The 27,861-nt window shown below is 39.8% G+C and overlaps 2 protein-coding genes across 3 annotated transcripts in view; both read right to left on the bottom strand.

Annotated features, from left to right (window-relative positions):
- The window catches only part of TRMT10A (tRNA methyltransferase 10A), a 286,742-nt gene that overhangs the window by 124,893 nt on the left and 133,988 nt on the right, over window positions 1-27,861 (bottom strand). The window lies entirely within an intron of this gene.
- DNAJB14 (DnaJ heat shock protein family (Hsp40) member B14) lies at window positions 1,128-27,775 on the bottom strand. 2 transcript variants are annotated; one of them, XM_061360916.1, is made up of 9 exons: window positions 27,396-27,775; window positions 26,150-26,182; window positions 21,340-21,514; window positions 10,648-10,793; window positions 7,420-7,605; window positions 6,913-7,007; window positions 6,145-6,254; window positions 5,604-5,776; window positions 1,128-4,514 (listed from the first exon to the last, which is right to left on the bottom strand). In XM_061360916.1, exons 1-9 carry the CDS (start codon window positions 27,772-27,774, stop codon window positions 4,390-4,392), a joined length of 1,422 nt encoding a protein of 473 aa, XP_061216900.1. In that variant the 5' UTR covers window position 27,775; the 3' UTR covers window positions 1,128-4,389. The 2 variants fall into 2 exon arrangements, with proteins under 2 accessions (XP_061216900.1, XP_061216899.1); XM_061360915.1 differs by lacking the exon at window positions 26,150-26,182 and having other exon boundaries at window positions 27,396-27,774.

The raw sequence follows: 27,861 nt of genomic DNA, 5'->3' as shown, positions 1-27,861 counted from the left end.
CCTCCCCTGAAAGGCTGTTAAAACAAATGGACTAAATGAACTTAATGGTCATTTTACAGGGGTGGTCCACAGACTAGGGAAATTATATCTGTTTATGTGTATCAAAAGACAGGAAAGCTGATGGTGAATTGGAAAGTGTGGGACCTGGGCATGATGTAAATGGTATAGAATAAGGGGTGGATACTGTCCTGGTTTTGGCTGGGATAGGGTTAATTTTCTTCCTAGCATCTGGTGCAGTGCTGTGCTCCAGTTTCAGTCTGAGAACAATGCTGATAACACACCAATGTTTTAGTTGTTGCCAAGTAGTGCTTACTTTACATCAAGGACTTCTCATTTTCCCATGTTCTGCCAGTGAGGAGGGGCACAGGAAGTCAGGAGGGAGCACAGCCTGGACCCAACCTGGCCAAAGGGATATTCCACACTATACCACATCATGCTTGGTACAGAAACTGGGGGGGGGAGTTGGCTGGGAGACACAGGGCAGGCATCAGTCAGCTGGTGGTGAGCAACTGTATTTCGCATCGATTGCCTGTTATGGGGTTTATTCCTCTTTTTGTTGTCTTCCTTTTCATTACAATTATATTCTTATAATCATATTTTATTTCAATCATTAAACTGTTATTTGAACCCGCAGGTTTTCCTATTCTCCCCATCCCACCAGGGGGTGGGTGTGTGTGGCTGTGTGCTACTTATTTGCTGTCTGGAGTTAAACCACAACAAATGTTATTTCTTTCCTGTATTTATTACATTTGTACTATTTGCTCTTGATCACATGCCAAAAATGGCACAGAATTTGACAGTTGTTACATGGTATCCTTTCTCCAGGTTTACAAAGGAGCATGGGGAAAGCAGTGCCCAGAGATGAGCAGCACTTGCAAGGTCATATTAAGTTGTTAGCAGAGAGGGGACACATCACTGGGGCCTACAACTGCCATGAATCATGATGACTAAAGCCCCTCTGGTGAAACTGACTGCACTCTGTTAACCCAACAGAGATAACTGGGAAACCAGGACTTTCAGCAGTTACAGCTTCAGGAATTTGTGTAGTAACTGCTGTAGTAACCGATTACAGGAAGAAAGAGTAACAACTGTTTAGCGGACGAATGGAATTTATAGAACAACCAACCTTAGAAAACATATTCTTGCCCTCTCATTTTAATCCTTTTACAGCATTCATTACAAAATTACATTAAAAATGTACATAATTTAAAGTTGTCTCTACTGCCTATTTAAATGCATCTGTTACATTTTAGTGCTATAATGTTCTACTTTTCTTGCAAACTTGTAAAAGAATCAAGACTTCAAAAAAAGGTTAAAAAAAAAAAAAAGGTAAAATTAAGTAAAATTTAATCTTGTTTTACCTGAACAGTTAAGAGAACTTGTAGGGAAATGTTCATCAGGTGTGAACACTGAACACGCTTGTGACTCAGGATGCTCCATAAACAGAACACAGACTGATTGCTATAATCTCCCTTTCTCATTAGGGTATGTCAGAGTAATGTCAAAAGTCTTCACTTTCTGCAGGACCTTCCTGCTTGCCCTTGTAGAGGAGAAATCAAAAACCCATGCATGTGCTATCTTTAATTCTAGATCAAATATACAGGTAATGTGTAAGTAGAGTAAGGAGTTAATTCTTGGTAGCTAGAAAAGTTCAGGGATTTTTAGTCAGGCCATTCAAAACCAGGTGTGTTTTTTTTCCCTTTCTTTATGATACCTTAGTTTAACGAGAACTTCATCTTCTGAAGAAAGGTCAAATGCAAATACCCAAGTACTCCACTCTCTTCAGTTGGCATCTTGTTCGTAAGAAAATCCATTCTGAAATTTCCAGTAAATTCCTCCTTTCTCCTTTTCTAAAGAAAAAAACCCTTCAGACTTGAGAAAACAGTAACAATCATGAGGACAGAAACATCTACATGGAATATTGAAAGAACATTTGCAGGCCACGTTTAGAGCAAGTTAAATGTTATGCTATGGGAAATAACAGCATCCTTCTACATGTCACTGCCTATTTCAAAGTGTGCCACCATTCAATCTTTTAAATACTAAGTAACTTCCCTGAAAATGGCAATTGCAGTAGATAATCCAGTGAGATGTAGCCACCCAGGTCTTGCTTTTAAACTACTGGGACACCTGTGCTGCCACAGCCACTGCATCATTCTAGTTTGCTGAGGTACCTACTGATAGCAATCTAACCAGCCTAACACAGCCCAATATTCATCTGTTTACCTGCTGCAGCAGGAGCAGGGCAGACATAACCCACCCGAGTACTACACGATGCTAACAGCATCTTTTCACTCTGACTTCACTGTTCTGATATTTGATGTGTTTTTGGCATCTGAACTAAAATATCACTCTGCAAGCTTACACTCACCTGTGAATGGGAAGGCCTAAGTACTTACTAAAGCCTTTGGAACAATTTTCTTCAATTAAGAAGACACAGGAGTACCAGTACATACTTTGATAGTTTGTTTTCATTAGTATAATTACAATACGTTCTGGACAGTTACAAAATCCGGGGAATCATGTTTTCTCCATAAATTCCTACTGCAGACTTCAAACACATTGGGTGCCTTTCCATTACTTCTGCATGGTTTTCCTACGATCTTAGTAAGGACATCCAGTACAGCAACCTTTTTATTTTCCCATTTGTTTCAGCAGCTGTTAGTTCTGCTTTGTACCTCAGGCTTTCATGTCTACCCTGAATGCTGGTTTAGCTGCTTGCTTAAAAGCCTGCAGCTAGTCCCTCAGTTTACACCAATTTAACATTTCCAGTGGGACAGCTTAGAAAAGGTATATAATGCAAAATGATTTCTGGGTCACTTAGAGCAATAGCATTTAGTGTACCTCTAAAGTCAAGTCCTGCTCTGGATCAGGAGGAATTCCAATGAAGGCAGTCAAGTATTTAAACTTTCAGTTCAGAAGAACTTGGCTCCACATAAACTGATAGCATTGCTCAAACATAGCAGTTTTCTCAGACAAAATATACTGCCCTTATTAAGAGCCACCTGGCATTCTCAAATACAAGAAAGATTCTCCTGCACAGCCCTGTTAAAATGTAAAAACATCAGCTACTGAACCTAAAATCAGTTTCAACGTGCTTTTGATAAACTTCAAGTACATTGTACTTAGCTGCTTCAAAACACCTCTTTGCATCAGCAGGTGTGGCTACATACAGTTTCCACGTACAGACCAAATGGTATGTTTGCTCACGTCTAGGAAGTCTGTCCAGGAACATTCTGGTCCAGAAAAATGCACACTCTACCTCTTCTGCCCTGGGACAAGCGATATGGCTCTGACCATAGGAGCCTACTGCAAGCTAGCAAAGCATTTAAATAGTTGGCGGAAGTGTTGAAAGGCACATAGTTTGTCCTTAGCAATGAATGTTTCCCTGTTCTAGCTGTGGTACCCATTGAGGAATCAGTGTTGGGACCTAGCTTGAAATAAAAAAAGAGTAAGAAAATAGAAGCCTGACAGGAAAAAAAAAAGGTTGCCTTTTCTTTTTCTAATTTTTTTTTAGCTTTAAGATTTTACTATTGCATGTTTTCCTCTACCTTTCCAGTGAAAATTCGGGAAGCTATGGATGCATGTTAACCATACGCATGGATTTACTACTACCGGAATACCAAATGGTAGAGCTGCTGTAAACTGCTGCAAGTACTAAAAGCAATGCTTGTAATGGCCTGTACAGCGTTTGCAAATATTTACTTGGAAAAGAGATTAGTGTAGTTCTTAGGTTTCTCAGCATTGCTTAGAAACACTAAAAAACTACAACAGCTAACTGCTACTCTACACCAGATCAATGTACCCCAACAGATATTTAGGAATATATGCCATTATATTTAAAAATACCAAGTTCCTCTAAGCTGGTAAACCTAGAAGATTTTACATAGAGTTAGAGATAAAATATTAAAAATTCTTGTTTCAACTCCACACACTTGACATCTGAATAGGAGTGATGTAATCATACTATTTATTCCATCAGTGAGACAAAATGTTGTATGGAACTAAATTTCTGAGATTTTTAAATAGAAAGTCATTTAACTCGTATATACACAAAGTGTTCTTTCCACAGATATTTACATGGCAAATATGTTAGAGGAGAACCACTATGACTAAGTCTCTACAAGTATAGCATCCTTTCTGAGCTATTCTCTCTGCTGAAAGAATTCACAGAAGCTTGGAAGTAAATCTAGACAATTAAAGTTACCTATATTTCACAGTAGGTAAAGAAGCCATTAAATGATATTTCAGCATAAGGTTTCTGGAAACAGCTACACAGTAGAGTTTTACATCCACCCCTCTTTTCCAGCATTCATGGTGAAACTAATCTCTTCTTAATTTACAAGAGACAGAACGGCATACGTAAAGATGGATGCGGATAAGTGTAGCTCATCCTCCTCGATAGAGGCTGGTCAGCCGTTCTAGTTCTTTGCAGTTGTCCATGGACATGGAGTCTGCTTTCCTTCGGAGACGGTCATCTCGATACACTTTTGCTGCATAAAGTAAGTCTGTTTCTTTGAGGAAAAAAGAGAAAAGGTTTTTTTTTCAGGTTAAAACCTGAATACTTTGCACACAATGCATTCCTTCTCAAAGCTGTGTAAAACACCTCACATTTAATCCTTGCCTTTTTCTCCTTCTGTCTATATTGACTACACCACCCCAACAGCACTGCTACAGCTTCCCTTTGCTGGGCCTTCACAAGCATTTCATCTTTTTGAGTGGTAACAGCTTTCTAGCACCTGCGCATTTCACACAGCAGTATATGATTAAGGAAACAACAAAAAAAATCCCCTACTACTTCTTCAGACCTCATAAACCAATACAAATACAGGCCACACTCAGTGATATTGCATATTACTGACAGCCCTGGTGTCTTGTCTGTGCCCCAAAATCCATTCTCAATGTTAAGCCCATTACTTCAGCTGATGCTGCTTCAGACTGTCATTGTTCAGAGGTATTTATAGAAGAACTCTCTGTATTATACTGGTGTTCAACAGCTTGACATTGTTACGCATTTTAATTGTATAAAATCTTTTTTCACCCCTTCAACTCACAATGGATTAGCAAGGCTTTCTTAAATGTCAATCAACACTAGAAAAATTTTAACTGTCAAGGAGATACAACACACAACAGCTATTTTAAAGTTGTAAACCCACAAAATCAGCTGTTCCTATAAATACAGAAAATCTATTAGGAGCCTCTTACCCAAAATCAATTTAGGGTAGTTTTCACAACCTGATAAATTGCAAGTAGCAAACAACATGACAGTCACCACCTTCAGGTAAACTTTCTTCTTTATACTACGGTCAGATGCTTCTGTAGTCATCACATTTTTCCCTGTAAAGGTGGTTATTATACAGAAGCATGGCCCTCTCTGCATTGTCCAGGCTGTTAAAACTGACGATGATTTGCAGATGGTTAACCGTTAGGTCACTGACTAAAGCACAAAAATTAAATGATACTGGGGACCCTTTTAGAAGTGAGAAACAGCTTGCTTTCTCATTAAAACATTTTAATAGTACAAGCACTTCATTCTTGCCCGAGGCGGTAACTTCTTACAGTAATGCATGATTTAATGAAAATACACATATTGCTAAACTTACTTTGTTGCCTCTCCTTCCAACAGTTATTACGAATATTGGACACATAATCCTCTTCCACACTCTTTTCCACTTTCTGTAATGACTCTCCTTTGTATTCATTTTTAAAGTCCTTGTTGACATAATAAATGACGTGCAAGTTTTCTGTCTGCATTTTTATGGTCTGCCCTGTACTTCTGCAAAAAAGGAGGGATTGGGGAGAGAGAGACTAGATACTTATTTTATGGGTTTTTACAACACAAATAACACTTTAAAAAATATATTGCTATTATAGAAGAAGAGTATGAAGAAGAGCATGTTACTGAATTTGTCATTTCAAGATAAATAAAGAAATGAATGGCTGCATAATTTGCCAGAGAATAAAAATAACTACATTTACCTGAACATTAAGGTTCTGCTGCTTAAACCCTTGATCTTGAAAAAGCCACATTAGTAAGACTCATTTCTTGTTTAATGGAAGGCTCTCTAAAACAATTCTAAGTGGGAGAGGCTGATTACAATATCCTCCCTCTGTTTTAAGGTAATGTAATTGAGCATTACTTACGATCTTGGGTATAAGGCGTAAGGAGGGTTAGATACCATCAGCTGGCTCAACAAGGAGACAAGGATCAGTACAATAATGGGCATCAGCTGAATGAACATAGAGAAACCTCCCTGAGGAGCAAAAGAGATTCAGGTATTTCATAAAACAGCATCAAGTAAACAGATTTGACAAGATTTAATGCTAAGTGTGACTTTCTGCTTTAAACATTAAAAACCGCTAGGCAAACTACAACTGCAAAGACTGTTTTGTTATCTTAACTTTCTGATGCATACACAATATTCACAGTGCTCAAGCTGCAAGAATTCATGGGTTAGCTTGTAGCCACAGTTACCAACTGAATAGCGTGATTCAGTTACATTCTATGCAGCAATTTGGCCTCATCTATACAGTTGTATGTAATTATATAGGACTACATATAATTCGTATAGATGAATATCGAGCCTTAAGTTCAATTCGTACCTCAGCCCAAATAAATGTTTAAATGTAGTCAAGGATTACTGACCAGAACTAGTGACATACTTAGGCTAATACCAGTCACTAGAAAGACATTGACATACAACAACAAATTTACAAAACCAGGCTATTATCTTCTCAAATTTGCATGTCTAGTTACATTAAGTAGTACAACCTGCCAAAGTTCTAAAATAGATAACTGGCAAGCACAAATTATCCTCTGCAATACAGAGCTCCTGTGCAATCACACCACTGAAAGCGAGTACCAGCAAATTTTACAATCCATAGTTTAAACTCAATGGTGCTTAAACATACATCACCCCTCTCTTCCTCCCTCTCATGTCCACTCTGACGGTGCTGATTGGGATGACTGTAGCCAGCACGACCATTAGAAAATGAATGTACACTACCTAAGGAAAGAAATATCCATATTTAAATCATGTGAAAAACCCCAAAACTATTTAGAGGTCAATACACAAGCATCAACATATAACACTACTTAGCGCTGCTGCACAATGGCACATAAAATAGCTTTAAGATATCTTACAACTTCAAAGTGGTTTAAAATAAGTATTTTAAGCTCTAAGACAACTGATTGTCTTATTTCATGTACTGCAAAATCACCATAGTAACCCCAAAGAACCGAACTTGCATTTTGGGGATTTAGCAACGCTTAGGGGAAAACCAAACTGTGATGGAGATTAAAGAACTGAGGTTGTAGGCAGGCTGGAGTAATTTTACTGTTTTACAGTACCACAGACTCTAATGTCACTCTGGGGAGTACCACTGTATCCCAATGATTATACTGATATATACAAATACCTGTTGGAAAGGCCCCTCCAAAAAACATGTTGAATAGATCCTCTGGAGTAATATCTGCCTCACAACCTCTATGGAAGTTGAATCTGCCGTTGCTAGGGTGATTGCATGTTTGCTCTTCACTGCCTGTAAGGTCATACTGCTTTCTCTTTTCTGGATTACTCAGCACAGCATATGCGTTTCCAATTTCTGAAACAAGGAATAAAAGACAACTCCCGTAAATGAAAGATAAGAGCTATTCCAGCACGAAAATTGCAATTTCAAAGTCAGGAATAGGCAGAGAATGATGTCTTTTACTGTATGTTACAAATTAACTATAGTACAACACGGTCCAGAAACATCTCTACTTTTCTTAGCATAGCTTCCACAGTTTCCCACCAACGCCATTCAAAGCCTTTTATCCTGTTGAACTAGGCAGAAGGTAGGAGAGCTTTGTTTCTTTTTCTAGGGGAACACCTACACTTGTGGAAATGTTCTCGCTCACTGCCATTACTAAAAAAGCACCCCGCATTACAATGAGAGCTGTAAAGCTGGGTAATTGCAAAGTTCAGCTTGCTCTAGCAGCCCAGCTTAAAAACATCATGGACTCAGTAGGTCTTCTTTGGTTTCCTTTGGTAAGTGGTGACTTTTTTGAATGCATCAACTTTATTACCTACAAGAGTATTAATGTATTTTTATGTGTTCTTCTTAAGATATTTTACAGATTACATTAATAACACAACATTTTGCATGATGTAACATGCATGCACGGCAGGAACATGTGTGCTCCTAAGGTTGTCAGTATGACCTCAATGTTTGCAGCGCCTGGCCTGGATGCTTGTCCCCATTTATGCTACATTATCAGAAACGGGCAACTTCAACTTTGACAGTAGAAAAACTGAGTTAGGTGAGCACAGGCAGAATCAGTGTGAAAAATCACAAGCTCTGCTGACTTTGCAAGCTTTAACCCTAGTTGCTGTGCACAGACATACAGCTCTTGCAGGCTGAAGGAAAATCTCTGTTGGCACTCAATGAACAATCTTTACTCAGTCGTATCTTCATTAAGCCTTTCTGCTTTCCTGTCTCCTCTCTCTTCCAGGCTGCTCCACAAAAGGCTTCTTTTTCAGCCAACTAACACAAGGCACAGGGATTGGTTTTGGGTGTTGAGAAGCCATCAGTCATCAACATTTCGAGAGAGGTGCAGCACTACAACCTCAACACGTGCAAATAAGGACTATGACTTTGCATAATTACTGTTTTCAACATTATCCAATTAGGAAGAAAAAAAGGGAATTGAATGAATCTTAACTATGTGCCTTTTAAGATACCCTTAGAAATAATCATTAGTAATTCCTTTAAATGGAGGAGAAAACCCAAAGAAATTAAGCTTGGTAATGTACATTGAGAGCATGATATACACTACTGACACCAAATATTGCTGCAAGGTTCCTCTTGTATCCTCTATTCAGCACAAGCATAACATTGATAGTAAAAATCTATATTTTCCCAAGCATTAAGAATTTAGTGAGACATAAATCAGGTGACTGCAGCTAAAGAGAAGACAGCATACTGTCACAGTATGGTCAGCATAATTCACAACAGATTTGATTCAAAGACAATTTTCTTTAAATAAAAGACTTTAAAAAAATAAAAAAAAAACCCACCCCAAACCCAAAATCCCCTTAACTGCTCAAAAGTTTCAAAAGAAAGATTTTTCATGAAGTTGGTAAAAGAGATTCCAAGAGATTAAAAGTGAATCCAAGAGATTAAAAGTGACTATATTTGCACAAACTTCTTAATCTGAAATACAATCTCAGGGAGACCGTTCTATACAAGAGCTGTACTATGTAGCTCAAGATCTGAGTACCTTGCCTAACATCAAACTCTGTTCTCTAATGTGGCCTTTCCTTAAAATAATGCATTATTATAAAATAATAGCTATTATTGTGAAACTCCTTTTCTCAGCTGGATGTTAGAAACTCATCAGACACCTTTAAAGGCAAACTAAACCATAAATTTACTCAGCCATACAAAAAAAGACTACAATCACTTTGAAGCAAGAAAAATGCTACCTTTTATTATGTTATTTTTAGTCAACAAGATTACCCTACAAGATGTTAATTTACTCATTTAGTTAAGAACCAGAAAATGAAATTAAGCTGATGACATCAAACTTGTAGAAAGCGCTTATGTTAAACAAGAGATTAAATAATAAGAAACTGATTTCTAGCATTTCAAAGGTTATTTAAACTGCTATTAACACAGAAGAATTATTTTACTCATAGGGCTGGAGTCAATTTTATAAGAATAACACATTTTATTTTAGATAAAGCCATCATGTAGCTGCATTAAAATAATCATTAACCATCAACCTTCCTGCTGTAGTCTATCCAACTGTCATCTGGAACTGTTAGTATATTATTATAATTACCTCTTAAATTACTTCTGGGTCAGAAGTCTTACTCAACAGGACTTTTTTTTTTCTTTTTTTCCCTTACCAAATTTAAATCTGATTCATTTTTTCAAATGTCTGCATGTAAACCTTGCACAGGAAAAAAATAAAATAGATGTACCACAATCATACTGGCTGTTATGCATGATAATTTCTCACACATTCACATTTTTCTTCATCTATGTCTGAGATGAAGGCGTACTTTTCCTCAAAAAGCTTTTCCTCAGCAATTTCCCTTGTGCAGGGCTAAGATCAGGTCAAGTCAGACTAAATTCTACTTGAAAGAGTTGAAGGCAACTGTTAATATAGCCATGTTTGAACCCAAGTGTTTCTGTGTGGAAAAAGTAGTAAAACTACATACAAACAAGGAGTTCTAAGGAAAAAGCAACAGTGTGGCATGTGAATCAGTAAGAACTGCATTTTGCTGTCAGATATTGCTTTGCTTTTTTCAGGCTCAAGGTTTAATATAGTAAGATTCAATTGACTACATTAAGTCAACGAGAGTAAAAAAGTGCAAGAGGTTTCACAGATCAAATATTCACTCCTTGTACCTGATAATTAGAGATAATGTTCTGAAACCGAACCCTACTGCAGAAGCCCACCTAATTTATCTATACTTCTAGGCATATGTTAGGACAATAAAGATCAAGTATGTTCTTGGATAAAAATGTCAGTTTAATATTAGGTACAGAACACCACACTGACAATTTTGTAAAGACAAGTGACCAATGCAGATGAATTTCTGTTCATGTGACACAGCTTAATCGCAAAAGAAATCTGAAGTGAAAAAGGGTTTTTACTTTTAAAAGCCTCTGTTGCTCCAGGTGCATCGTTTTTGTCTGGGTGGAATTTCAAAGCAAGTTTTCTATAAGCCTTCTTTAGGTCTTCTTCACCCGCATCCTTTGACACCCCAAGGACTTCATAATAGTTTTTGCATTTCTTTATACTGCAAAAGAAAATGAAGTAAAACATTGTAAACAAAAAGATGTAGAAGTACTGTGTTAGGACACAGCTGCAAATGAGGTAATCCATTTCACTGATGCAATACATTACATGTCTCACTTTCAATGTAAAATCTATTTAAAAATCCACTCCAGAAATAAAGAATGGCATTTTTCATAATAAACTCACCACTGAGCACAACAAACGATCAGACTCAAAATTACTTACTATGTACATTTATTTTACTGCTTCTACTGTAGAACGACTAGAGTTGTAAGACATTGTCCCAGTTTGCAATTACTGTAGCATTTCCTCATCCCCAATTTATTTGAATATTGATGTTAATAATGCATAAAATGAAGATTCCAAATTTATTCACAGAGCTAGTGGGTAGGAAGGCCTGTTATGACTGTCAACAGCAAATGCTCTCTGGTATGCACAATTTAAAACAAAACAAACAATACCTCCCTTTCTCCAAATAAAAGTCAAGTTGTGACACCATTCAAGCATTCACTTTTCAGGGAAATAAGGCATATGAGAATACCTCTGCTGCTGGGAATGCACCTGGATCTTAACAAGCTTTCTGTAAGTATTTATGTAAGTTCACAGAAACAATAACAGCTTCAGCAACTGCAAATTCATCTCATCCCATATGTTCAATGCAGCTTTATTTAAACACTGAAATACTCTTCCTGTAGGCCGTCTCTCCCAGACAGGAAAAGCAAAACCTGGAAATGATGTAATGATTTGGTAGGCTTTACAATACCCAGAAGAGGGAAAGATCAGTTATAGAGGGCAGAGAGAACATTAATTCTGTGTGGGCAGGAAGAACTGACCAAATCAATAAATACACCTTAAAACCTAACTAAGTTACTTGGATAAGGATTCAGAAAATAAGGCCAAATCACAAACATGCATTGCAGAAATGAGGCACATTGACATTTGGTGCATACCAAAACAGAAGGCTTGTCCAAGCAAGAAATATAAATTACATCCATAAATACTTTAAAAGCGTTGTGTGAGTCTCTTCATATGGCTGTAACTGTGCCCACATTCTCTTAAATACATGGATTTCTACATAAATATGGGTTTAGAGTTGCAAAGACTACACACAGGGCAGCCAAGCGGAAAAAGGGGGAAGTAAGCCTCTGGCATTTTCATGAAAGAAGAATGGGTACCCTGTAATTAAGGGAATGCTAGCATCAGAAGTACAACTACACCGTTGTGTGTGGTCCTTCATAGTTCACAGATTGATCAAATCAAGTTTCATGTGAGGGATCTCTTTTCCTGTGTTCAATCAAATAACACAAACTTTTGTGGAAGTCTTGGTGTAATGCTCACAAGAGCACTGCATTGAATGCATGCATGCAGCTGCCAACACAAATACCCAGTCACATAAATACAGTTCATTATATTGAACTAACATTTAGTAAGTTCCAGAAGCTGATAAAGCTAACTAAAAAGAACACATCATCAATAAAGAATGGAAAGGAAAGACATTAAATTATACTATGAGTACTAGAAACTTTTGTTTGTTCATTTGTTCATTCATTCACAACAAGAAAAAACTTTGGTACTGTTAAGATCCCTTCATCCTTAGCCTCAAGACCTAGATCACTTATGAACTGCAGCAAGCAAAGACATTTTTATTTAAAGTGTAACGCTATCGAATTAAGCTTTTATTTCAAGAAACTGTTATCTCAGTATCCCATCTAAGTTCTTCTCTTCAATAATTCAGTATCTGAATTATCTTTTGTGGACCAGACTCTTCAGAACTTTGGTTGATATAAGATTAGGTGGTGAGTCACCAGTGTTTAGCAAAGTTACTTTATTAGCAGTAAAACTGCAGCGAGCATTTGTTCAAGTGTTTTAAGCACCATGTGTTCTCAACAACTTTTTCCCCCAATAGTGTATGGCCATTTTTTCACAGAAGTAACAAACCTCCCCCCCCAATCCAAACATGAAAGCATACTTCTTTGCAGAACCTATATGCATTTATTTCACAACTCTAGAATACAGAGAAGAAAAGTGGAAAAAAAAAAATAAAAAGCCCAAGAAATACCAACCTGCTTTCCAACCCCCCAAAACTCACTTTGTCTTTCTCCCATTCACAACCAGTGAAAATCCCACAGTGGGAAACCCTTATTGGAAAAGCAGGAATCGTCAGAATATGTTCAGGTCAGTGCGTGATCAGCTTCCGACACCACAGTCTGCCTAGAGCCAGTGTATCAAACCAGAGCTACTCCTTGATGAGAAAGCACAGGGAGAAACCCGCCTTGTGGGTCAGATGGCACTTGCCCCTCAAAGGGATAAATGCTATCACCCTCCATGCAACTACTATCCTGAACCTGCTTCACAAATGAGCTATTTTTCACTGAGAAAAAGTGTTCAGCCAAGGTATAACACATCTCAATTGCCTCTTAGCAAGTCTTTGCTGGTGATTGCTTTGTTAAACAAGACAATCTACAAATACACAAGCACTGCCATTCTAAAGTTCCCGATTTCATATGAAGCTACAATTCAGTATTTCAAGCACATCTTGTATCAAATTGCCCTCATACGCTGACCTGCTACCCTAGGCTAAATGGCCAGGCTCAAACAAACCTTTGTGATTCTGTGACAGCCACCCCTGACTTTTTATTCTCCTTTGTGTGTTCCTGTCAGGATGCGCACGCTCACAGCAACACTGTCTACAGCAGACCTGTAACCGATCCTCCAGATCATTTACATTGCCCTCCTTTCTATTGCACAGAACCAACACTGAGATACTTAACCCCTGTTCACTGTTTAGCCTGTTGTCATCTTCAGATCTCAACCAAGTGAGTGCTGGCTCTAACAATCCTCAGCTGCAAACACAAGCTGATAGTACTTTGCTGGATAGCCTGAGAAGCACTGCTGCATGTGACTTCATGACAAATCATGTGGAATACGCATATATGTGTGGTATATGGGTGGTAATTCTGCAGGGTTTAGCAGAACTTTGGATTAGGCAGATCAAGCTTTAAAACTGGAATACATTAAATAATTGTATAAATATACAGGGGCCAAACCCCTACCTAAGCTTGGAATTTTCAGCAGTGACCCTGTGCTATGAAGCCCTTGCTACACTCTGGTATTAGACAAGAGTTTTATAACCATTGCTTTGCCATTTCAAAGCAAAAGGCATCTGGACTGTAAGTAGCTAGTACCTGGTTAATGCAAAGTTTCCTACAGGGAGGGAATCAGTGACTTCTGCCAGGAGGTCCCTTACTGAGCACAGTTCAGGGCAATCATTACAGGGTAATGGCTCGCTTTTTCAGACAAGTCCATGTGAGTTCTGAACCAAAACTTGTACAGCAGCAGCTCTGCACTAAGGATGATGGGACAACCAAAGACGCTTAGAGGGTACTTTCCAATTAAAGTTAGCAGTGTTTGTGATGCTCTCCTGAAAGGCAAAACTAACACATCACAAACGCAACTTGGTCAGTCTGTTTACAGCAGGACAACTGCATGGAATCACCAGGGCAATCCAGGTCTTACGTGTGCTGTGCAGTTATCATGCTTCTCGAACACTGTTGGAGCACACAGCCCACCCATCAGGGCCTGACATGCCACATACCTCCTCCACCTTAAAGAGATGAGGATCATGGGCTTCACACAGAGACTCTCCAAGACTTAAGTCCTCTTCCCCCTAAGTGCCACTCTCCTGATGATAAATTTCTCTCTGGCTGCTGGGAGCCTTTGGAAGCTAGGGCCAACCTGACCCTTTTCCCTCAGCAGAAGCAGGCCTTTTTGGACATATTCCCCAACCCTTGTCTCCAGTAAACTCCAGACATCTGACAATCATCACACTGCCAGAATTCCTCACCTGGAGCACTGAACAGTCCTGTGGAGATCTGTCACAGAAGGACAGATGGACAGAAGGAACCATCCCCTTCACACTTGTCTTCTGTTGCAGGCTACACAACATTGGCCAGCAGAGGCTGGAAAAGATGAAAACCCGTGGAGGCTTTGGAAGAGTCTGACCATCAATATTACTTATGGCTTTAACTGCATCCGAACCCCCACTCTCAGCATGAACAACTAACTAACTTTCTGAAAGCTGCATTTCAAATTGTTGCTTGCTTGCTTGGTTTTGCTGTACTTAAGGCACATTTCTAGTGTTAATTTTCTTGCACATGCACATTTCTCCATACTAATGTTTCCTTTTAAACTTGCAATTTATCTGCCACTTGCTTATTGACTGCCCCTTTTGTACTGAACTGGGGTTTTTTGTTATTTCTGACTTATTTGGTGTTTTCACTGTTAATTTGTTTGGGGTTTTGTTTTTTTTGTGAATTGCTTTTCTTGTATTTTTCATTCCTGGTTGGATCACTTCTGCATCTGAATTACTGTGAAATTATTTCTTTTGTTTAGCTAATTTCTGTCCTTGCTGAATTTTAGTCCCCTGCCAGCACCTTGGCACTGACCTTCTGGTTAACAGATTTGTTGGCTGATTCAGGAGGGCATGTTGCTGCATGTTCCTGAAATAATACCTGGCTTTTACAGAATAGACTTCTCAAACACCATGAAGGCAAGTGATGGCTAACATTCGTTCACAGTCTGCTGACAGAGGAGTCTCCCTGTGACTTGCAAAGCTCCACTATCCCAACCTGCAGCCGACAAGCTACCTCCAGTAGAACTGGTCAGCCAGTTTCAGACCATAGCAACAGCCAGTTCTGCTTGACGCTGGATTCCTCTTCATGCTCTGATGGCTGAAGGCAGAGGAATTCCTCCAGGAACTGAAATGCCTGCTCTCATCTGCAGAAACTCTGTGGCTACCACCACTGGTTCTCCTGTGACTAAGGTATGATGTGATCCTACTGCTGTGCTTCTTGTTTCACTTTTCAAATCTACAATTCAGATTAGGTCAGCATCGACAGCTTCTATCAGATTAACAAAAACTACCAGAGATTCTGTATCTGCGTTTCTGTATCAAATACCTGCAGTGACCCATGATCACTAAGTTTTAGTATGACTACGTATTTTGAAGGGCCTTCCAAAGCTTTTGTCTATAAGCACAAGGATGGACAAAAAGACAAATACTTCAACCACTACCTCCAAAAGCTTGCAATGGGAGCCACAATTATTTCTGCCAATGGTAATCTGAACTGAGCAGCACAATGAGCAGCAATGTGAACGTTAGTAACAAAGGACTGAGCAAGAGGAAGCTACACTGACACTGAGATGAGCTGAAAACCACAGTAAGATGCAGACCAATTTCTACATGGTTCAAGTTTCCAGTAATGCCAGAGAGCCTGATGCAAATGGCATCTTGCAGCTGAATTGAGAATGTGCCAGTCACAGTTTGGATGATGTAAGTGTAAGCAAAAAGTGCTCTAGATTGGGAAGTGGAGGTCACAGTCTTGTCAAGGAACTCAAGCTAGTACCAATATGTCCTTAGTTTTTGGAATGAATGCCCCAGAAGCTTCAGATCTCTGTTTTACTGACAGATTCAACACCACATGAGGGTGCTTGTCTTAGTACCTTCCTCTTGAATGTACCTGGTCAGTTTGTTTCTCCTGTGTGCATTACATGAAATACTAAAGGCGGAGCTTCTATCAGCACACATTTCTCCACATTTTGTTTAACCTTTTATTTTACCTATAAAATGCATAGATTGAAGCCAGGAGCTTTCTGACGAAGTCCACCGTATCTTCTGTTCCACTCATTCATGACAGGCTTTCTGACTGTGATTTCTACCTTGACTTTCTCAACCACTCAAATGGCTATTTCAACAATTCACAGGAGTGCTATAGCGTAATTGGAGGCATACCCTGATTTCTTTTTTGGTTTGGGGTGTTTTTCCTCTCAATTTTAGCAAATGTTTTGCTGAATTCAGAGAAGTCTCAGCAGAAGGCCTGGAAAAAGTCAGTCACACAAATTCCTTCCAGTCTGATCCATGAAACGTACAGAAGCAATTTTTTTTTGTTTGTTTACTCCATAAATTCAAATCAAAATGGTGATTATGCTCAGCCACTACTGGATGACATTTAATCCTCCTTTACAAGGTTCCTATAGAACTCATGACTCTATTAGTCTGTTTGGTTCTAGCTCAAAGATCCAAACAAAAACATTCATTCTGAGAGGCAGGCACTGGCAGGGCAGGAAAAGCAGTATTCTACACCACAGTTTTCACAAGATAGCAATCCAGCTTCATCATGGCACTTATGTTTCAGATGTCAAAAAGCTAATACGGAACATATGATACGGACTATTTAATAAAAAGGAGACATAAGACACCATATGAATGTTAATATAATTTAAAGGAAGCCTGTATCAAGTGTATGACCTATGTATGTGTCTGAATTTATTTTTAATCATGTGGCAGACAACAGATTAATACACACTTCACAGCATAAAAAGAAATGGGAAAGATTAATACACAGCAGGCAAATGATCCTTTTTTTACTGTCATGCTAGTCCACAAAAAGGGTCTGCACATGTGGTGTGAGTAGGCAGATGTGAAGAGAATTTGTCTGAAAGTAATGAAGAACTGACAACTGTAATTCTGATCAGTACTTCATTTGTTTTAAGTGAACTAGAAGAAAAAGTTAGTGTTCTTTCTTACATAGATGTTTCTTTATCTCAGCAAAAGATGCCAATAACCTACATCAAATAGTGAAGGAATTGCTTTAAAGAGCTCAGAATACAAAGCAAATTCTCCCTTTTTTGTGCACACGATGCACTCAAGGTTATATTGCTCAGTCAGCTTTCAATTGCCTCGTCACTCCTGGGGCACTAACTCTAAAAAAGACACAAGTCTACTGTGGGTCCTAACATATTTCTGCTAGTCTCCTGTCAGTATCTCTGATATGCAGGTCACCTAAAGCGTTAACACAACTTGATCCAGCCCTCAGTGACAAGATAAACATCTTTAAGAAAAAAAAATGCACGTACTACAGATGGTATTTTCAAAGCATTTCAATTCAGAAGCAACAAAGTGATCTGGGGTATCTCATGCTTCAAGTTATCATACTGGAATAGTGAACACCATTTCCACAAAGAACAGAGCATCACCCAGCACTTATGCAATCAGTGGAAAGATATTGCATCTTATGCTTTTCCCAGCCGAGCTCATGTAATGCTCCACAGAACTGTTACAGTAGCTCGCTAGTGATCAGCGTCCCCTGCGTATGCGCAAATATAAAACCAGCACAGAGGTGCTTGGCTGTTCTCATACCTACTCACATTACTAGAGTAACCCTGATGAAAATTAATGCAGTTACATCAGTTACTGCTCTAAGCATGTCTTCAGTATGCTTAAACCTATTGTCACAAGCAAATTCAAGATAGCTGGACAATTCCAGGAACAATAATCAGTGATCCAAGTGAGAGAGAGCTGAGAGTCTGTCCCCTTGTCCAACTGCTCACTAAAGCTTATACAGAAAAAGCATTGGAAATGGCATGCATAGTTAAATCAGGAATGCCTTCTCTCAGTCTATATTATTAAGTTCCACTATTAACACAGAACCAGAACTCATAGAGGGAAGGATACTTGAGGATAATGACCACCTTTCGAATCATAAGCATACAAAACAACTGTTTGACAGTCAAACTGACATGGCAAAATATAGAATTTATTAAAAAATGAAGATTTGCTACTTTGCTATCTAGAAATTTCTTTCCTTACAGGGAAAAAAAATAAAAATCAAGCATGAAACACTATTTAAAACCAACTCTCTTCACACACATTTCTTTACCTAATTCAAAGGTGCCTTGGTTTCAGCTGGGGTAGAATTATTTTTCTTCCTAGTAGCTGGTGCAGTGCTGTGGTTTTTGGATTTAGTCTGAGAACAATGCTGGTAACACACCAAGGTTTTAGTTGTTGCCAAGTAGCACTTACCCCGATCAAGGACATTTCAGTCTCTCAAGCTCTACCAGTGAGGAGGTGTACAAGAAGCTGAGAGGGAACACAGCCTGACCTGAACTAACCAAAAGGGTATTCCATACCACAGCATATCATGCCCAGTATATAAACCAGGGGGGATTTGGCCAGGAGAGACAGGCCTGGCATCAGTCAGCTGGTGGTGAGCGACTGTGTTGTGCATCAGTTCTTGAGTTTTCATTCTTCTCTTTTTGTTGTCTTCCTCTTCATTACAATTATTATAATAGTATTATTATTGCATTTTATTTCAATTATTAAACAGCTCTTATCTCGACCTGTGGGGTTTACCTTTTTTCCCCCCTTGATTCTCCCTCCCTATCCCACCTGGGGGGGCAGGGGGATGAGTGAGTGGCTGCGTGCTACTTAGTTGCTGGCAGGGGTTAAGCCACAACAAAACATCTGAAAACCATTCCACAGTGATATGGCAGAAGCATATGGTGGTGACAAGCTCTGCTCTCTGAAGAACACCCTCCCCAGAGAGGCATGTTTCATTTAATTGCAGAAGTCTGTGGCCTGACTAAAACAATAACATATACAGCCTGTCATGTTTCCAGCTAGAAAGCTCATTCTCACTGTGGTTTAAACATAAGCTTTCCCTCAGCTATCATCACTACATGTGCTGCATTTTTCCATTAAGTTTTAGCCCACTGTTTGAATTTAATCCTGTTCCCCTTGGCAAGGCACACAAGTTTGTTAATTCTTAACCATAAATTTTCTAAGTGGTGTGTTGATGTCACAAGAATTGGAGACTTGCTCTGTTGATCACTGCACATCTAACTCAAAATTCAGTCTCTCTCCAAAGGTTTATAAACTGCTATTAGGTATATAGCATCATTCAAGGATAGTAGCATAATTCAAGCTAAGGACAAGATTCTGGTTTAACAGCTGATTTTTAAGTTGCATATAAAATACAAATAAACATGAGTTGTTATGTAAGCTATTACAATTGCTCAACTGAAATACCTGGGAAGATTTTAACCCCCCAAATTCAATATTCACAAAGCAGCTTGTTGAAATAGGTATTAAGAACCAATGTTGCATCAAGATTATCCTTAATATGCAACTTCCGCAAATGCCCTTAACTCTGGTTCTGATCTCAGCAAACTGGATTAATTTTATCTGGTATCTTGTGAATTCCTTCAAGGAAGCAATACACAGCACCATGAAAGCATACCAGGGAGAAAAGTTGGCTCGACAACATCATTTTGCTCAAGACAAAGTAGGCAACATGCTTTCTGTTGCAACAAAGGAACAAAAAAAGAAAGAACTTGGAGAAAGTCTGATGTCAAAGCAGACTGCAGCTCAGATGGGCATGTCACAGGCGAGTGAATCCTTCCAGGAATACAGCCTTCCTTGTAGCACCTTTCTGAGACTGCATTACATGTCTTAATTTGATCTAAGCCTCATTTCACAGATGACTTCTTTCTGGGGATTTTGTCTCATATGCATGTGTGCACACATACATACACACACTTTGCGCTCATTTTAACAGGTAATCTTTGAAGGTGGCCAAAAACTACATGCTTATTCAGGTTTTGCTTTACATGTGTCACAAAGGGCAATAACATTAATCAAGCAGAGATGATGGTAAATTAAAAGCTCTAGTAAGTAACAACACCAAGTTTATAGCCATGCCAGAGATACTGCTTTCTACCTGCCTGAATGCAGAGCTGCTGTATCAACAAAGCAAAGCTACTTTTCTTCCTCACTGTTAGCACAGCTGAGCACATTACTGAACTTCAGGAAAAGCTGCCAAGATGGTATCAACTGCAGCATGCATTTCACATGCATACAAAAAACCACACACAAATTTCCATTTTGCACAACAGTTCACCCAATCTATGCAAATTAGGAGATAAGGACCTTTTGATCTCCCTTCATTGAGCTCTCTTGAAAATATCTAGGCTAGACTTAAAAGAAAATACAAATGGGTTTTGATGTGTGCAATTTTGGAGTGGCTGTATACCTATTTCTTTAGCAGAAATCAGACCACATATCAACCCATATTTTTCTCATTCCTACAGCCAACAAGTGTGTAATGATAACATGACTTAAGAGTTACTTGCCTCAGGGCATTTCTACTTATCTTTCTTTCTTTTTGCACATCCTCCTTTCCTGATGTCACCCAATCTTAATACTATCATGCTACATGAAGTCCATGTAGAGATTATAATAATGCAACTTAGACTACGGGCTTCAGAGCTTCTTAGGTGCCTGCACTTCCAGAATGAAACAGTTTTAACACTCATTTAAGACCAGCTTGTACAGAAAATAAACATTAAGAGTGAGCATGTATATTGAGCATAAAAATATTTAAGAACAGAAACACTGTCCTGCAATTTTCATCACTTCTTCCATTTACTATTACATGGACTTACTAAGTATTTTGAGTATTATCTTTATATAAAGTAACCTTGGTGGTTTAAAAGGAAGAGTATCATCTTTCTCACAGAAAGTGACAATGTCTCACACTGTGTTTAACTGCAGCACAACTCTCCTCTTCCTTTTAGGCACAGTTCAGTACAAGTAACCCCTCGCATCTAACCTTGATTTTTCTTATTGCTTCTTTAGATTCTAGAGCTGAAAGCATAAGTACATAATACACAGAATGAAAAAGCAGTGATGTATTTAAGCAAGGCCATACCTGTATACTCCTTCCATTTGGTCTGCAGTGTAGCTTTTTCCACTTTCTCCTGCTGCGGATGCATTGCTCTCCTTCGTGTTACTGGGCTTACTTTGATCATTGCTACTGGCTGGCTTTTGGCAGTAAGCGCTTCCCCCAGCAGTACTTCCATTCTTCGTAATAGCTTCCAACAAAACTGTAAAACAACAGCATATCATAGTATCATTATAGGCATTAGAGATTAAGTTAGGGCTCTCAAGTATCTTAACTGGGAGCACCACAATTATAAAAGACCAGCTGCTACAACCTACTTTCTTACTGATCATCACTTTGTACCATAAACCTTTCTGAAGCCAGTCTAGCAACATCTTTTTGTGGGAAAACTATGGAAAAAAGTTTCAAACTTAGTGACTGGACTCCCCTCCACCTCTGCCAAGGTAATTTAATACTGTAAAAAATTTGTCCAGGTCCTTCATTTCTAGATGGGTTTTAGAGGCACTGAACCCATGCTTGGGGTTGAAAATACCAGAATACCTGAATACCTGAATAAGCAACTGAGGAATATTATTCCTCAATAAATAGGAACTAACCTAACACTCTAAAGAACCTACAAATTATTCCACACAGATACCAAGCCCATCTCCAGCACATTTCAGTTGCTACATACATACGTATTTGTAATGTAAACCATTAGTGGCCACAAACTGATGCTCAATATCCCTTCCACGCAATACCAACTGAAATTCAAGCTACTTAAAGTGCCACAGGTAAGTCAGCATCAGCCAGCTACACCCAACTCCAAGACCTGAACCTTGAAAATCAGCATGCTTTCGCTAGATCCCCTTTGAAATCCTCCTTCCTCCATGTTCCAACAAGTCTCAAGTTTAACAATTTAATAAATCATCATACACTAAGTCTTCTTTTTCTTTCTGGATATAAGTGTGTATCTTGGAAGTATCTGTTTTACCAATAAATCAGAAACAGTACCATTCTAACCTAAAGGACTGCACGCAAAGCATAATGTAGATAAAAGACTATTAAATAGTCTGTCTTTCCTGAAAAGAGATCCCTTCAGAGCAAGATGGCAAACTACATACTCCAAGTTTGTTTCATAAACTGGGAGTTACTACCTGCAGAAAAAAACGCTGTAATAAAAATTCCCCAAAAAAGTCCCACTCACTGTGAAAGCATGTTATAGTTTTATGGTTATAAAAATATTTCCTTTTAGAAACTAGTGAGATGAACCCTGAAGGATTTTCTCCTAAAACTAATCTTAAAATTTGGTGTCCTTCGATTAGCAAGGTCTCTCTTGAAGCAGCAGAAAACTGGGATCCTACACATCATAGCTTGTATCTCTTGGAAGCACAGGAAAGAGAAGAAAGCAGAGCTTTGTTTAAAAGGAAAACCACCACTTCCCTGAGATGGTCTCTTTAAAACCCTTCCATTATTTGCTTTTACTTATTAATTCACTTATTACCCACTGCCCACAGCAGCCTGACGTACTGCGACTGAATAGCTACACCCGGACTAAACAAGGAGTCAGTTGACTTGAGTGCTGGCCCTGCGCTTATGCTTGCCTCTGCAAGACTCATCAGTCGATCAGATCAGGCTTTTTACTGCAGAAATAAAGAAACAACTAACATTTAGATGTCGAGTTGTATACTGAGGGGATGTTTTCACTAAAAATGAAGTGAGGTTCTTGAAAACGGGAAAGCTGCAGTGGCATTATGGATTGTAACTGAAACAGTTATCCAAATATCTGCAATAGTTTATTCTAATATCATCTGTTACAGCATTTAAGGTTCTGCAGTAAATGAAGGAAGAACTCCAACAAGGTGACTATGTCTGCAGACCAAGAAGTAATCAAGAAGAGAGATTTGCACAGACAGAGCCCTGAGAATGAAGCGTTTTCTGTCTGAATATGCTTCGCTTTTTTTTATCCTGTGATTTTTGGTATCTAATAACAGTATCACGTGGGATCATATTGAACATATGACCCTGACTTACCCTCTAGCAAAACTGTCAAGTAAGTGTTATTTCAAATCCTGCCTTTATATTGGCTTTGCTTTAGAAATTCCCCATCCCTACAGTAATGCTCATGCCAAATCAGTAAGAGACAACGGTAGAAATGCAGGTATAGACAATGGTTTGCATTTTTAACACCCAGTGTCTCTTCACAGCATGTTTAGCTGGTCTTTTCATTAACTGATTTAGCTGCACTATACTTTCAACATCACTGCTTCCTTATCATTTCGGATCTCTCATCCTCATAATGGAGCTGCATTGCTGAGAGGACAATGCAGCATGCTTGCAAAAAATAATAAAACAAATTCAAAACCTTAAGTGTTAACTTCTTAAAATAGCAGGACACAGCACATACAAACATGCTATTGTTCTACACTGAAAAAGAAAACAGTGCACAGGGTCTGGGGCTATTGTTTTCTTCAAATAAAAGATACAGTTCAGATATTCAGAAACAATTTTTTGACTCTTCTGTGAACTACTGGTGGTAAATCCGCTGCTGGAACTGCAGTCCTAACAGTGCATTAAAGAAAACTTTCACTGTGCATTTAGATATTTAAAACTAGGACATACAAGGAACCAAAGACTTATTTTGTTAGCCGGTAAGACAATGAATCTTATCTCCAGTGTGTCTGAAGGCTCTCTTGTGTGTACTGTTACCTGCTGCTGAATGAAAGATCCTTGCACTGCATTTGATTCCATTATGCATTGAACATGACCCCCACTTTGACTAATGGAAGAACTGTTTAATTCAGAATTTGTACTAATACAACACTCTGAAAAACTAAGCTCACATACTCCTAAAGAGTTTGGGCTTCAAAGGCAGCAGCAGAAATAGTCCAAGAATATTTTTAGCAGCACTGAAAAACTGTCCTTAATATAAATTTCTGCCTTCAACTCCAAACAGAATGGCACCTAAGCTTAAAAGGAACTTCTCCTTTATTATCTTTAAATCAATTCTTACTGTTTTTTTTTTCCAGTCAAGCAACTAGTTTCCACTCAGTTGCAAGATGATCATTAGCAAAACCCAAAATCAAGCAATGTTTTGAATTGTAAAACAATTTTCTAGCAAAGTGACATCAACATGACCACTGCTACCATGAAGTCATTAGCTAAGTATCATTAAATAAGCATTAACCTTACATTACACTATTAAAGCATTAAAATAGCACTGCTGCAGTCAGCGTATTTCAGACAGAAGCTTTGTTTTGCAAACTAAACTACACTGATAACTGAACTAGTGGTGAACGCACTTTAAATACAAATGTCACCAAAACCAAACCACACATGGTATTGTTTTAGAGACAACAGTTAAAACCTACTCTCTGTCCTTTTATAACCTGCCATAACATCAGCAGGAAAAACCACCAGTAAAAGATTCAGTGCTACCATTCTCTCTGCTTTTATCACTGATGGAACATCAGTTGTGAAAGGGTGGGCAATTGTTCTCAAAGTGATATTAAAAGGTACAACCTACGAAGAATCTGTGACTTCAGTGAGAAATTGGTATGAACTACCTTCTAATATGTACCCCAGGGAGAAAGTAAGCAGGTGCAGTGACAACTGGGGCTGTACCATAATGTCCTATCACCATACAAACCCAAAACATTATGACTGCAAATTAAGAATCTGTATTAGAACCAAAACCTTAATTGTTTCCTTCTCTCCGGTATACGCTATGACACATTTTTAATTATCTGAATCATGAAATATTGTTTCCTTTCCCCACTGCTTAATTTATCTAAAACCCAACACTGATATAACAAAACAGTAATTTCATTTGCTCTTAGTCAGTGTAAAATGCCAGTTCTAATTTATTGCACACCTTCCAGTGCTGAAAAGAGGACATTCTGTGTCCTTGCAGCTTACTGCACTTTTAACAGGGCTATTTAAGTGTCTGGAGAACTTGGGGGTGGAGAATCAATGAGTTGGTGCTGTTCTGGGAGGAAACGGGATCAGCTGAAAAGAACTATCAACCTCCAGAGCTAGAAAACTGAAGCACCCCTAATTTCTAAGTACCTAGTTCAAATCAGGCCTAGGGCCTGCTTTTTTGGTTATTTTTTTCAGTGGTATTAGAGCATCTGCAATTCTCACTAGCTTCAGATGGAGCTTTAACTGCCCATCAGTTCCACAAACCAGGCCCTTGTTTCAAGCTGAGTATCTGAAAAATGAAGCACAAACAATTAGACATCACTAATGGAAACTGAGTGAAGTGACTTAACATCAGAGAAATACTGTGAAGCATCTAGTTTCAGTACATAGTTCCTCAGATTATAGTCCACTACCTTAAACACAAGGCCATCTTCTCACCAGACATACACCTCATTTGTGACACACTTTGCTAATTTCCACAGTGAATAAAACAAGTGTCCTACAGACAATAGCCTAATTAGCCATCTATTTCTTACACTGAATACTTTACAATAGTGGTTATGTAGAAGCAGCCCCATTTAAAAGGCAAAAAAACCCACAAAACCAACAAACCCAAACACTCAAAACAAATCACTTGGAATTTTCTTCTTTTTCCTAAAAGCTATTGTAACTCTTATCTTGGAGGTATAAAATGGTAATAAGCTACGTGAAGCAAACGAAGTATTCGCTGTCTTTGGTGGAAGAAGCTGGACTGAAAACCTCAGCCTTCCCGCCTGCTGCTTCCAAAAAGCTGGAACTATTTTCATGCGTATCATCTTCTCAAGCAGCAGAAATTTAGAGGAATTTAGCAAACTTCTGCTTGGTCTTCTTTCAGAGAGGTATGTAATGTGACAAGAACATAAACAGTACTATGGTCTTGATCTAAAGGAATGGTTACCTTCTTCCAGGTGATTTACCAGCAACATCCTTCCTGTCTTGCAGGAGAGAAAACATAAAGACACCCCAAAAAAGTATACTATAAAAAAACAAAAGCACTGATGACACCTTTGTTTATTGTCTCCATAGAAGTAGAAAAAGTAGAAAAAGTCCACTGAATCTGCTCACCTGACTTAAAGGCTCTACTACAGAATAAAATACAGCAAAGAACACTTCCAGACAGAATTTCACCTCAAAGACATGTTCCAAAAATGGTAAATGCTGAGGCCTTTAAGTCATTACAGAGCAATGAGTCTTTCCTGTTCCTTCCATGGCACAGACAATGAGAACCAGAGGAACGCAACAAGTCACTGCTGCATTCAAACGACTTTCGAGCTGACTTCTGACACTATGTGACAGAAAAACTCCAAGACAAGTAACAGCTTTGTATACACTGAAATCCTGCTATTGTTCCTTTTAAAAAATAATTTCTAAAAACCTTTTGCTAGACAGATAATTACGTGTTAAGTTTCAGCACAGAAAGGCCTGAAGAGCCAATGAAGTCATAGGGGGAGCCACCTATCTCATTTTCTCTAGGAAAGTTGAATGTGTGCACAATTCCTAGGTAGCTACTGTACAGCGAGAGAAACGAAACCACAAGTGAACGAGAGGCTGAAGACATGCCCAGTCTGGAGCTGCAGTTCTTACTGCAAGCCGTTAGCTAGGGGTAATTCACAGTGACAGAAGAGAAGCCAGCCTAGCCTTTCTCGGACTGGGGCCTGAGCTGTCCTGCTGTTCATTGGATTTAAGCAGTCTACGTGGCTATGCTAATACTGATGGCCAAAGGGAGAGGGGAATGCATGCGAGGGCTTGGGCAGGCCCAGAACGAGCCCTTTTGGCGAGGAGAGAGCTAGCCCCAGTCCCCCCCCACCGCCTTACGCCAGAGCCGCGCATCAGCGGTGGAAATCCACCTGCCCTGAGCGCTCCTGCTGGGCACGTTAAGCATCGCTTTAGCCTTTTTCCCCACGCCTGACCCCCCAGCCCGGGCTGCTCTGGGGGCAGCGCCAGCCCCGCACAGAGGAAGCGCGTGAGGGATCCCCTCTCCTCATCCTTAGGTGGCTCCCGCGCAGGCTAACGGCTCCCCAGGGTGAGGAGACGTCCTCCATCCCCCTTCCTCCCGCCGTCCCTGCAGTTCCCCCTCCTCCCGATAGAACAGGGCAGCGGGAGAGGGGAGGAGGGGCGGCCGCGGAAACAGGGCCGAGCTTCACCTCGGGCCGTCTCAGTCGGGTACAGCTTCTGGGCCTTGCCGAGGAAGCGGAGAGCGCGGTCACGGTTGCCGGCCTCCAGCGCCTCCCGCGCGATCCCGATGCACTTCTCGGCCTCGTCCCGGTTCCCCTCCATGGGCTTTTCCTTCCGCCGCCTCCGCCCGCCGCAGCGCAGAGAGAAGGGGCCCGAAGCCAGAGCGGAGCCGGGCGGAGCAGAGAAGAGAGGAGCGGAGAGGGCAGGAGTGCGGGCAGGGACTCCCCTCACTCCGCAAGGCTCATCCCGCCGCGCAGCTCCGCGCCGGCGGTACCCGCAGCCCCAGCGCGCCGCTCGGCCCCGGCAGCCAGCCCGGCCTGCGCCTGCTTCCGGGAAGCCGCCGCGCATGCGCCGCCTCGCGGGCCCGGGGGAGCCCCGCCCGTCCCACCGCCAGCCCCGGGACCCGGCAGCAGCCCTGGGGGAGGATCTACGCTG

The sequence above is a fragment of the Neopsephotus bourkii genome, unplaced genomic scaffold (assembly GCF_033783945.1).
Source record: "Neopsephotus bourkii isolate Nb327-2 ecotype Australia unplaced genomic scaffold, CSIRO-AGI_Nbou_v1 NB_1037, whole genome shotgun sequence".
NCBI classification, from domain to species: domain Eukaryota; kingdom Metazoa; phylum Chordata; class Aves; order Psittaciformes; family Psittacidae; genus Neopsephotus; species Neopsephotus bourkii.
This window is presented reverse-complemented; position numbering and strand designations above follow the sequence as displayed.

Bases quoted from the DNA above. Each gene is read 5' to 3' on its own strand.
- DNAJB14 (XM_061360916.1), bottom strand. From the start codon at position 27,774: ATGCGCGGCGGCTTCCCGGAAGCAGGCGCAGGCCGGGCTGGCTGCCGG. The intron at 10,794-21,339 runs GTATGGCCTTGC...TTTCTTTTGCAG, and splicing joins CAAATGGAAGGAGTATACAG to TATAAAGAAATGCAAAAACT. The intron at 7,606-10,647 runs GTAAAAACCCTT...TCCTTGTTTCAG, and splicing joins AGCAACAGAGGCTTTTAAAA to AAATTGGAAACGCATATGCT.